This window comes from Bos taurus, chromosome 23 (genome assembly GCF_002263795.3).
Source record: "Bos taurus isolate L1 Dominette 01449 registration number 42190680 breed Hereford chromosome 23, ARS-UCD2.0, whole genome shotgun sequence".
NCBI classification, from domain to species: domain Eukaryota; kingdom Metazoa; phylum Chordata; class Mammalia; order Artiodactyla; family Bovidae; genus Bos; species Bos taurus.
The window spans coordinates 9847292-9859483 of NC_037350.1; the positions used below are offsets into that span (position 1 = coordinate 9847292).

Here is a 12192-nt window from a genome sequence, read left to right on the forward strand (position 1 = left end):
GTTATGACCAATCTAGAAGTGAAGTGAAGTGAAGTGAAGTCTTTCAGTCGTGTCTGACTCTTTGTGACCCCATGGACTCTAGCCTACCAGGCTCCTCCATCCATGGGATTCTCCAGGCAAGAATACTGGAATGGGTTGCCATTTCCTTCTCCAAGGATCGAACCCAGGTCTCCCGCATTGCAGGCAGGCGCTTTAACCTCTGAGCCACCAGAAAAGCCCATGACCAATCTAGATAGCATATTAAAAAGCAGAGACATTACTTTGTCAACAAAGGTCCATCTAGTCAAGGCTATGGTTTTTCCAGTGGTCATGTATGGATGTGAGAGTTGGACTATAAACAAAGCTGAGTGCCGAAAAATTGATGCTTTTGAACTGTGGTGTTGGAGAAGACTCTTGAGAGTCCCTTGGGCTGCAAGGAGATCCAACCAGTCCATCCTAAAGGAGATCAGTCCTGGGTGTTCATTGGAAGGACTGATGTTGAAGCTGAAACTCCAGTACTTTGGCCACCTGATGCGAAGAGCTGACTCATCTGAAAAGACCCTGATGCTGGGAAAGATTGAGGGCAAGAGGAGAAGGGGACAACAGAGGATGAGATGGTTGGATGGCATCATCGACTCAATGGACATGAGTTTGGGTGGATTCCGGAGTTGGTGATGGACAGGGAGGCCTGGCATGTTGCGGTTCATGGGGTCGCAAAGAGTCGGACACAACTGAGCGACTGAACTGAACAAACTGCAGGCTGTAAAATCCTGCCTCTAACTTTTGTAATAGTTTTTTAAAAATTAAAAGTCACATTAAAACAAAAATTTCCAGGGTCTCTCCAAAAATTTGAAGACCTGGTAACATGACTCATCTTCTCACAGAACAAATGAGAAAGCCCACCCCATATTCTGATAATCACCATTCCCTTTGTGCTTATTAATCATATGCTTCAGAAACCATGTTCTAAAAATAAATCAACACAATCACAAATGATTGTACATACAATATTCATTCTAAACTAAGAACACAGATGACCCAAACTCTACAAGAAGATTTTTAAAAAGCCAAAGATGATGTAAAATGAAGCAAAAATTAAACAAATGAATCTGTGTACCAGGTGGTTAACATAATCACACAGCAAGAACTAGCTCACATAACTTTAAAACTCGGGAATTTGACTCTACACCCTTAGTGAAAAACTATGCCCTAAGAACAACAATCTGAAGAAGTCATCAGCTTTCTTCAGTAATCATATTACTGCTGGTAGTATTGACATTGTCATTCTCAGACTATTTTGTATTCATGCTGTGAGGAAAGAAAACGAATAATCATGTTGCTGCTGTTGAGAACTGGGGTTTTCAATTTGAGAGAAAGGAGATAGAGATGTAAGATCTAAGGAAAATCCCTGGGTCATTCAATTTGATTTTTAAGTATAACATAAACTCATTATTTTTTAAGAGAAAAAACACAACTTATTTCCTAACCACAGACAAGTCCTAGAAACAGTGACTAAATTTAGTAGAAATAAGTGCACTGATTGTGATTTCTAAACATCATTTCTCACTAAAAGAGTATTCTTAGAGAAAGGGCTACTTCCTAGTCTGGGGCAGAAAATGCAGAAGTCTGAACAAACTGTCACACCAGACACCAAAAACTATAAAAAATGCCTCAGGTTGAGTCAAAACTACTCAGAAGCCATCATGAAGGGACTCCAATTGGCCAAAAATAGGACAATCAATAGAAATAACAACTATACACGCTACAAAATGCATGAACATTAAAAACATGCTAAATGAAAGAAGTCATCACAAAAGACCCACATATAGTTGATTCTATTTATACACAATGTCCAGCCTAGGCAAATCTATGGAGAAAGAAAGTAAATTAGAGGTTGCCGACGGCTGGAGGTCAGATAGATTGGGAGGTAATGAGGAGTGGCTGTAAATGGGTACAGCATTTCTTTTTGAGGTGATGGAAATATTTCAAACTTACCAGATAGTGGTGATGCTTGCAAGACTGTGAACATACTGAAAACCACTGAACTATCCATTTTACACAGGTGAATTTTATGGTATATAAACTATACCTCCATAAAGCTGCACAAAACAGGGACTTCCCTAGTGGTCCAGTGGCTAAGCCTCTGCACTTCCCACACAGGGAGCCAAGGTTTTATTCCTGGTTGGGAAGCTAGATCCCCCATGCCACGACTTCCAAGCCACAACTAACAGGCTGGTGCAAAAGTAACTGCAGTTTTTGCACTGTTGAAATTTGCCATTTGATGTTGGAATACATTCTTAAATAAATGTGGTTATGTCATAGATCATTTCAGTGTGCATTTCTCACTTTATGGGTTTTTTTTGCTAATGATTTATTATTTGCTGTTAATGACATTATTTGTTTTATATTTATTTTGGATTATTGAAATGATGTTAGACAAAAAGCAAATCTGAATAATTTTCTTATCTTTCTATACTTCTATTTATTATTTTTGGTTGCCCTGGGTCTTCACTGCTACTCACAGGCTTTTCTCAGTTGCAGTGAGCGGGGGCTTCTCTTTGTTGTGGTGCTCAGGCTTCTCTCGTCGTGGAGCACAGGCTCTACGAGTATGGGCTTAGCAGTTGCGGCTCACAGGCTCTAGAGCCTCGGCTCAGTAGTTGTTATGCAGGGACTTAGTTGCTCCAAGGCGTGTGGAATCCTCCTAGACCAGGGACTGAACCCACGTTCCCAGCATTGGCAAGCGTATTCTTATCCACTGTTATCACCAGGGGAGTCCCTCAAGCGATTCTGAGTTCAAAATGAGTCATAAAGCAGCAGAAACAACTCACAACATCAACAAGGCATTTGGCTCAGGAACTGCTAACAGTGTGGGGCTGCCTCAAGAGGTTTTGCAAAGGAGATTAAGAGTCTGCACGATGAGGAGCATAGTGGCTGGCCAGCAGAAGTTACAATGACTAATTGAGAGAGATCATTGAAGCTGATCTTCCTACAACTACACAAGAAGTTGCTGAAGAACTCTGGGTCAACCATTCTACAACTGTTTGGCATTTCAAGCAAATTGGAAAGATGAAAAAACTCAGTAAGCTGAGCTGACTGAAAATAAAAAAAATCATTATTTTGAAGTGTCGTCTTCTCTTACTCTATACAACAATGAATCATTCCTCAATCAGATCATGATGTGTGACCAAAAGTGGATTTTATATGACAAATGGCAATGACCAGCTCAACAGCTGGACCAAGAAGCAGCTCCAAAGCACAGGTCATGGTCACTGTTTGGTGGTCGGCTGCCCACCTGATCCACTACAGCTTTCTGAATCCTGGTGAAACCATTACATGTGAGAAGTATGCTCAACAAATTGATGAGAGGCACCGAAAACTGCAATGCCTGCAGCCGGCACTGATCAACAGAAAGGGCCCAATGCTTTTCCACCACAACACCTGACCGCTTCAAAGGTTGAACAAATTGGGCTACGAAGTTTTACCTCATCTGCCATATTCACCTGACCTTCCCCCTAACCGACTACCACTTCTTCAAGCATCTAGAAAACTTCCACAACCAGAAGGCAGAAAATGCTTTCCAAGAGTTCGTCAAACCCCAAAGCATGGATTTTTACACTACAGGAATAAACAAACTTAATTCTTGTTGGCAAAAATAGGTTGATTACAGTGGTTCCTATTTTGAGTAATAAAGATGTTTGAGCCTAATTATAATGACTTAAAATCCACAGTCTGAAATGGCCATTACATTTGCACCAACCTAATAAAAGAGCCCATGTGTGACAAAAAATTTTAGGTGTGATAATAGTACTGTAGTTATGCATTTAAAAAGGAAGAGTCCAGGATTTCCCTGGCAGTTCAGTAGTTAAGACTCCTGTGGTCCCAGCACAGGGGGTATATGTTCAATCCCTGATCAGGGAACTAAGATACCTCATGCCACATGATGTGGCCTAAAAAAAAAAAGAAGAGTCCCAATCTTACCAAATGATATGTCTGGGGTTTGCTTTCAACTAAGATGGAAGGAAGTAGAAGATATAGATGAAATAACATCAGCCATAGTTGATAACTGTTGAAGTTGAGGTGAATTTTGCCATTTTCTCTTGACAATCAAGCTGTCAATTCTGCACAACCTCGGAATTACTGCATTTCACAAATTCAAACATGAAAATGTTTCCCACCAATTCACATCTCTGAAATAAAGACACATCTTATATTGAATGGTACTATCAGGTTAATTGGAAGTATTTAATAAAATGGTGAATTAAAAACTAATAGCATCTTAAATTCAAAGAAAAACTGTATAAAATATATTTAGATACCTATATCTCTTTAGCTAAATCATTAAAACTACTAGCTACCTGAATTTTTTTATATGCTTGGATTACTTCAGATACAGTGAGAGAAGCATAAAAGTACTTTAGTCAATATAAAAATGAACTTAGTCCCCAAACCAGCATTGGTGGTAGACAGGATTTGGGAAACACTGGGCAAAAGTCTATATAAGGTGGGAGGAAAAATATGTTTGCTATCGTTATTCTAGCAGGTCTAAAAAATATGGTAAAAATGAATTTTTGTTGACCAGCCTGTCTTTTCTTCATTTTTAACAAAGGAGTTCCTAAGCAACAGTCACTTTTAGCATTTCAACAAGTTGCTGGTTTCAAGCAATCTAAAGGAACACGGTAAAGCCTCTGGGTCTTGCTATAGAAGAAACACTAACAAATAAAATTTAGTAACATATATAAACTTACTGAGAAAGAAGACAAGAAAACATTTCTGATAACAGCAATTCTAAAAGTGAAATTTTAGTAGTATATAATTTTCCAAGTACATATTTTAATGGAATCACACAAAATTAAAAATGCCACTGTTTTTTAAACATCGGACAGTTGACAATTACCTTTGAAAATGTCAAAAAGCAAAGAAAAAGATTAGCCACATTTAAAAAAGTTAATTTATGTCAAAAACACACTATAAATGCAATTTGAAAGGTTATGAAGTTGAGAGAAATACAAACCTGCCACTTAACAAAAGCTATATTCTTATCAAGTAGCTCTTAAGATTAAGAAAAGAATCAACATCCAACATAGAAATGGGCAAAAGATAGTAGCTGGCCAATAATATCCTCCAAATGGTCAACTTTGTTAGTAATAAAAGAAATTAAGGTATCTCGTAGATTACCATTTTTGAGAAGCTTTTTCAAGTAATACTGCCCAGTCCTGGAGGCTAAGCAGGAGCTGGAAGAACATTCCTATTCCTCACACTCTGCCTGCAGCCATCCTCCTTCAAGTGTCACCTTAGTAATGTGGCTTCCTTCACCCTATTTAAAACTGCACCCCCATCCCAGCTTCTCAATCCCTCTTATCTTTCTCTATTTTCCACCTTATCACTTAACATACTACATAATTTACTTACGATGTCTGTTGTTTATTTGTATCCTCTCATTAAAATAAACTGCTTCTAGAGAAGTGAAAAGCAAAGGAGAAAAGGAAAGATATAAGCATCTGAATGCAAAGCTCCAAAGAATAGCAAGGAGAGATAAAGCCTTCCTCAGCTTCAATGCAAAGAAATAGAGGAAAACAACAGAATGGGAAAGATCTCTTGAAGAAAATTAGAGATACCAAGGGAACATTTCATGCAAAGATGGGCTCAATAAAGGACCGAAATGGTATTGACCGAACAGAAGCAGAAGATATTAAGAAGAGGTGGCAAGAATACACAGAAGAACTATACAAAAAGATCTTCATGACCCAGATAATCACGATGGTGTGGATCACTCACCTAGAGCCAGACATCCTGGAATGTGAAGTCAAGTGGCCCTTAGGAAGCATCACTATGAACAAAGCTAGTGGAGGTGATGGAATCCCAGTTGAGCTATTTCAAATCCTGAAAGATGATGCTGTGAAAGTGCTGCACTCGATATGCCAGCAAATTTGGAAAACTCAGCAGTGGCCACAGGACTGGCAAAAGTCAGTTTTCATTCCAATCCTAAAGAAAGGCAATGTCAAAGAATGCTCAAACTACCGCACAATTGCACTCATCTCACATGCTAGTAAAGTAATGCTCAAAATTCTTCAAGCCAGGCTTCAGCAATGAACCGTGAACTTCCAGATGTTCAAGCTGGTTTTAGACAAGGCAGAGGAACCAGAGACCAAATTGCCAACATCCGCTGGATCATGGAAAAAGCAAGAGAGTTCCAGAAAAACATCTATTTCTGCTTTATTGACTATGCCAAAGCCTTTGACTGTGTGGATCACAATCAACTGTGGAAAATCCTGAAAGAGATGGGAATACCAGACCACCTGACCTGCCTCTTGAGAAATTTGTATGCAGGTCAGGAAGCAACAGTTAGAACTGGACATGGAACAACAGCCTGGTTCCAAATAGGAAAAGGAGTTCGTCAAGGCTGTATATTGTCACCCTGCTTATTTAACTTATATGCAGAGTACATCATGAGAAACGCTGGGCTGGAAGAAACACAAGCTGGAATCAAGATTGCCGGGAGAAATATCAATAACCTCAGATATGCAGATGACACCACCCTTATGGCAGAAAGTGAAGAGGAACTAAACAGACTCTTGATGAAAGTGAAAGAAGAGAGTGAAAAAGTTGGCCTAAAGCTCAACATTCAGAAAACTAAGATCATGGCATCTGGTCCCATCACTTCATGGGAAACAGATGGGGAAACAGTGGAAACAGTGTCAGACTTTATTTTTTTGGGCTCCAAAATCACTGCAGATGGTGACTGCAGCCATGAAATTAAAAGATGCTTACTCCTTGGAAGAAAAGTTATGACCAACCTAGATAGCATATTCAAAAGCAGAGACATTACTTTGCCAACAAAGGTCCATCTAGTCAAGGCTATGGTTTTTCCAGTGGTCATGTATGGATGTGAGAGTTGGACTGTGAAGAAGGCTGAGCGCTGAAGAATTGATGTTTTTGAACTGTGGTGTTGGAGAAGACTCTTGAGAGTCCCTTGGCCTGCAAGGAGATCCAACCAGTCCATCCTAAAGGAGATCAGTCCTGGGTGCTCATTGGCGGTACTGATGCTAAAGCTGAAACTCCAATACTTTGGCCACCTCATGTGAAGAGTTGACTCATTGGAAAAGACTCTGATGCTGGGAGAGATTGTGGGCAGGCGGACAAGGGGACGACAGAGGATGAGATGGCTGGATGGCATCACTGACTCGATGGACATGAGTTTAAGTAAACTCCGGGAGTTGGTGATGGACAGGGAGGCCTGGCGTGTTACGGTTCATGGGGTCGCAAAGACTCGGACACGACTGAGCAACTGAACTGAACTGAAGTATTTAATGAATAGGAGCTGGTTAACTTTTTCTGGAGAAAACTTTGACAATATGAACTTAAAATTTTTTAAATGTACACACTAGTAATATCACTTCTAAGAATTTATCCTAAAGAAATAATCACTGATGGGAGCAATAGTAATCCAAAAGACTATTCATCTTAGCTGTGAATTAACAGCATATAGTGGAATGTTTAAAACGACGTGAAATACTTAAGTTGTAAAAAATGTTCCTGGTAATGTCTACTACTGAAAAATATATTCAATAATTCTATTTTTGTCTTAAAAAGTATATGCATGTTTATTAATAGGAACTAAAATAAATTATGGTCCATCCATTTGATGGAATGCTAAATGAAGCTACTGTCTAGTGTCTTGATATGGAACCATTCCTAAGATGATGAAAAAGGCAGACCTTTAAAAAAATGGTAATCCTGCACTATATGGAACTGGGGCAGAACCAATTTTCAAGGTATGTTGTTAAACATAAAACACATCTAATACCATTTAATTAAAAATTATTTCAAGTTTATGTACTTTACCCTTTACTGAATAAAAATGTTGAAATTTTTTTTCAAAGTATTGTCCCTTCTGAGTTTTCAATTACATTGCAAAATTAAGAAATAAAACCTCCTCCCCTCTGATTTCATATATGAGTGCTAAAATGAGCAAAAGCACTTCTCCAGCTCAAAAAATTTTACTACAAAATTTATACTAACTTCATAAAGTTCTTTAACTGCAAATACAGTGTAAATAACTGTCCAAACTAACTTCCTAGGCTACGTAATAATCAGTTATGAAATCTATTCTGGAATTATATGATTCTGTGGAATAGAAACACATATATTTCTATATAATATATATGTACATCTATATATGTTTCTATTCCATACAATTTCAAATGCAGATGTAAATTGCACTGAATTATAAAATTACAATAAACAAATAAAGGCACACAGCTTTTGATATACACATTGAAAACTGAACACTCAAAGGGAGATAGAACACTATCCTTTAGAAACAGACATATCCAGGGGGCGATGAATGTATACCTCAACACCAAGGCATCCTGAGGTCCCTTATTCAGAAGCCTCTGTTCACTAGGCTTCTACCATAATTGTCCTTAGATACACCAAAAGGAATTGTCACTGGGAGATATACCAGGACTTTGGGGCGTGTAAGATCTGGGTTAGAATCCTAGCTTCAAATTTTCTAGGTGGGTAATCTGGTGAATCTCAATTTCCTTATCTGTAAATAAAATAGAGACTGTCACCAACTAGTTAACATTAGTAAATGAGAGTACAGTGTGTGAAAAAGTGAAATGGAGAAGGAATTCCCCAAGTAAGACAACTAAAGATCCCCAAGTCAGATCTTTCAGCAGAGTTAAAAGAACAGAAAGGAAACAAATCCTAAAGAGCACTGAACTGGAAAATAGGAACACTGGATTCCAGTTTGACACTGCTACAAACAGGTGCAGCTCCCCGGGCATATTCTCTAAAGTGTGTCGATTCCAGTATTAAGATCCACAAAATAGAGACTAAAAATCCTTTCTACCTGTACCACCCCAGGACTAAATTACTAGGATGTCATTTACTGTTTTACATGAAAATTTTCTAAAATTATTAATTTAAATGCTTGCTTTTTTTAAAACAAGTCCTGATCAGTTTTCATTATGACTGAGCTACCAGTCGTAACATATAAGACTGTTTCCCTAATTAAGTAATCCAAGGTCCAAAGACTATGACATGCTTTTTCTCAGACTTTCTCCTTGACTAATCTGGTAACTAGCAGCCTGCTTTTGCAAAATGACTGGAAATCAGGAGTGCAGTCAGAAGTTATGGAATAGTCAGGTTACCTGAGTCAAATGGGCTTGAACTTCTGACACGGTTCTGTAACCAAGCTAATTAATTAGACTTCTCAGGTACTTAAAAGGAGGCTGGAGAAACCTGTCCCCCCAAATCAAAATATTAATTAAAATTAAAAAAAAAAAAAAGCACCTCTGAAACTACAAGTAAATGAGGGTGGTTCAAAGAATCAAGGTTGTACAGTAACTGCTAATTATATGTAATATTCACTTGTTTTTGTGCAAGTAACTCTAAGTTACCCACGGCAGTGAATGGAGTAACAGATAATCCAAAATACATACATTCAGCTTTACAAATAAAACATATGGTCTAAATAGATAATCCAAAGTAATGAATATTTGGTTAAAAATAAAGTATATGATCATCCCTACTATATTTACTTCCCAAATTATATATAGGCTGATTCAGGCTAATATCAAGGTTAATTTCCTTATGGAGAGAACAAAAACAGAAGAATTAGAATTAGAATTATTTAGAAGAATTCTAAATAATACAGTGAGTAATAAAATCACCACCTCCTTACATCAGCAGAAAACATATTGGTTTATAACACATTCATATCAGCTCCAGAGAGAGTAACAAAACACACACACACACACACACAGAGTAATATTTAAATTCCCACTGCACAGGAGAACCACAGAGAGTAACAGAACACACACACACACACACACACACACACACACACAGGAGAACCACAGAGAACACACACACAAACATTTAAATTCCCACTGCACAGGAGAACCAGGTTAGCTCCCTGTTGCTTCTATTAAACCTATCTGAGTAAAAACTGGTTTTTGAATCATCCATATATGGATAATCAAGGGGCAAACCAAATACGTACAATTTAAATACACCGGTTACCAAGCACTTCACAAAATAAAAAATTTCATAAAACAGTTGACTGAAACGAAGCAAGAGTTGAGTTCGTCTACTTTAGCTCTATTGATACAAGTCATTATTTGCTCTCCTGAAACATCAGGTAGCCGCCAAAAACAATACACATACGTACACTCACGCACACATACCCGGATCTTGTATTATCACTCAGAAAGGAAACCTAGGGAAGCCTCAGAAATGAGTTTCATCAGCTCAGAAAGACGTAGATGGTGTACAACTCCAGGTAGACCCAAGTAAATGGAAAAGTGTTCAGAAAATGCATTTTTTTCCCAAGGCCCTCTGCAATTAAACGTGAGTATAAGATAAAAGTTCTTCAGACTAAGACTCACTTGCGAAGCCCTCTACTGGGCGTTTTTATGAAGCTCTAACCAACTTTTGTGTTTCCCACAATAGCGCTAAACCACGATTATGCATCCTGCTGATAAAAACGGGCCTGTGGCACTGAACAAACCATGCCAGAATCCAACGGCGTCGTTGGCTAAACAACTTCCGCGCCACTGCTGCCATGCCCACTCCAGAAGGCCTCTGCATTCAGCGCAAGACAAGCAGCAACCGAAACCGGCTCCAGACCAGGGGGCTGCCTGCACACCGCGAGGAAGGAGAGACGCCTGCATACTCAGGAAGTTGCCTAACCCAGGGGGGAAGCTCCTGCCCTCCTCTATAAAAGGGAGCGTGTAGGCTGGCAGACCGAAAGACGGAAAATTCATTCAAGAATTCCCTGGCTGCCTACCCTGCACACGTAGGAGGCAAGTTAAGACGCTGAGACGCAGGTATGCAAAGAGAACAGTTCACAAACTGATCATGATCCAACAGCTCGGTGCGAAGGCCCAAACTCGGGGAGCCGGTGCCTCATCCTGTAGCTGGGAAGGTAATGGCCCGGGCTGCTCCGGTCCTCCACCAATAGCCCTTTTCCAGCAGGCGCCGGGCTGCTCAGAACCAGACCTTCAGCAACCGAAGCTCCCTCCCACATGGTTCCAGGGGCGCAACCCTCCACGGCCGCCCCGAGGCCATGTGGCCGGGGCCGCCCGGGTGCCCCAGACCCCGTGAACGTTCCAGGCGTGAAACCGGAGGAGAGGAAGTGCGGGGATAGACCCAGAGAACGGAATGTTGGGGTGCGAAACTCACTTCCTCTGGGCTTTGTCCTTCTTGGCCTTGGTCCTTTTCTTTCGGGCCTGGAGCGCAAGCACTGCAGGAGAGAGGGATGGATGAAGGGCGAATGGGGAGAAAAGGAGGCGACCAAGGTGAGGGTGGAGACCCAGCAGGGGTGCGAGGCCCTGGCGCCGGGGCTGCCTGAGGGGCGGCTCCGGGCTGAGGGCCGCGGCGTTTGCTGGGCGGCCGCTCGGGGGGCTGGCGGCCCACGGGGCGCAAAGCAGCGCCCAGGCGGGGCGCGCCGGAGGGGGCTCGGGCCGGGTCAGGGAGCTGGCGAGCAGTGGTCGGCCTCGCCGGGCGAGGGCCGGGCCCTGGAGCGGCCCCAAGTCGCGGGCGGGCCTGGCGGGGAACAAGGGGCGATGACTGCCGGCGCGGAAGGACGCCCGAGCTGAGGGGCGCGGACCCGCAGCCCAGAAGCGGGGGGTGAGGGGCGGCGCCACCTCAGTGGAGGGGTGCCGCACGCCCGGGGACCGGACGGCGGCGGTTAGGCGAAGCTCCCGGCGGTGACCCGGGCCTCGCCCCCGGCGGCCGTTGCCCCTCGTGGCGGGAGGCCGCTCCACCGCTCACCTTTCCGCTCCATGGCGAGACCGGTAACCGCCAGGCGCCTGCGCACTCGAGTGGCGCTGACTCCCGCTCCCGCCGCGGCCCCAAACCCAGCCCGCGCACGCCCCGCCCACCGGCGCCTGCCCCGCCCCGCCCACGACGGCGCGCGCTTGCGCGCTGAGCGCGGAGCCTACCACCTGCTCGCGAGGAGGGGAGGGCGAGAAGAACGGGAGAGGAGGGAGGGGAAGAACGCCGAGCGTGAGCGCGCGCGCGGTGTTTGAGAAGCGAGCCTGAAAGCCTCGCAGTACGAGGTTTATTCCGTTCGCCGGGCGGTCGCCCCCTGAGGAATGGCGAACAGAGTGGCATAGAGGGTTCCCTGCGTGCTGAGTCAGAGCTCCGTAGCCGACTGTAGCCTGCCTTGGTTTCCTGGTCTGTAAAAGGGAGTGATCAGGTGTG

The 12192-nt window shown here is 42.4% G+C and overlaps 1 protein-coding gene across 1 annotated transcript in view; it reads right to left on the reverse strand.

Annotated features, from left to right (window-relative positions):
• The window catches only part of SRPK1 (SRSF protein kinase 1), a 73529-nt gene extending 61710 nt beyond the window's left edge, over positions 1–11819 (reverse strand). Inside the window, 3 exon segments of the mRNA XM_002697203.5 lie at positions 11170–11714; positions 11716–11739; positions 11741–11819. Coding sequence (XP_002697249.2) covers positions 11170–11714; positions 11716–11739; positions 11741–11773 — 602 coding nt within the window. The 5' untranslated portion in view covers positions 11774–11819.
• Between the last annotated feature and the right edge of the window lie 373 nt (positions 11820–12192).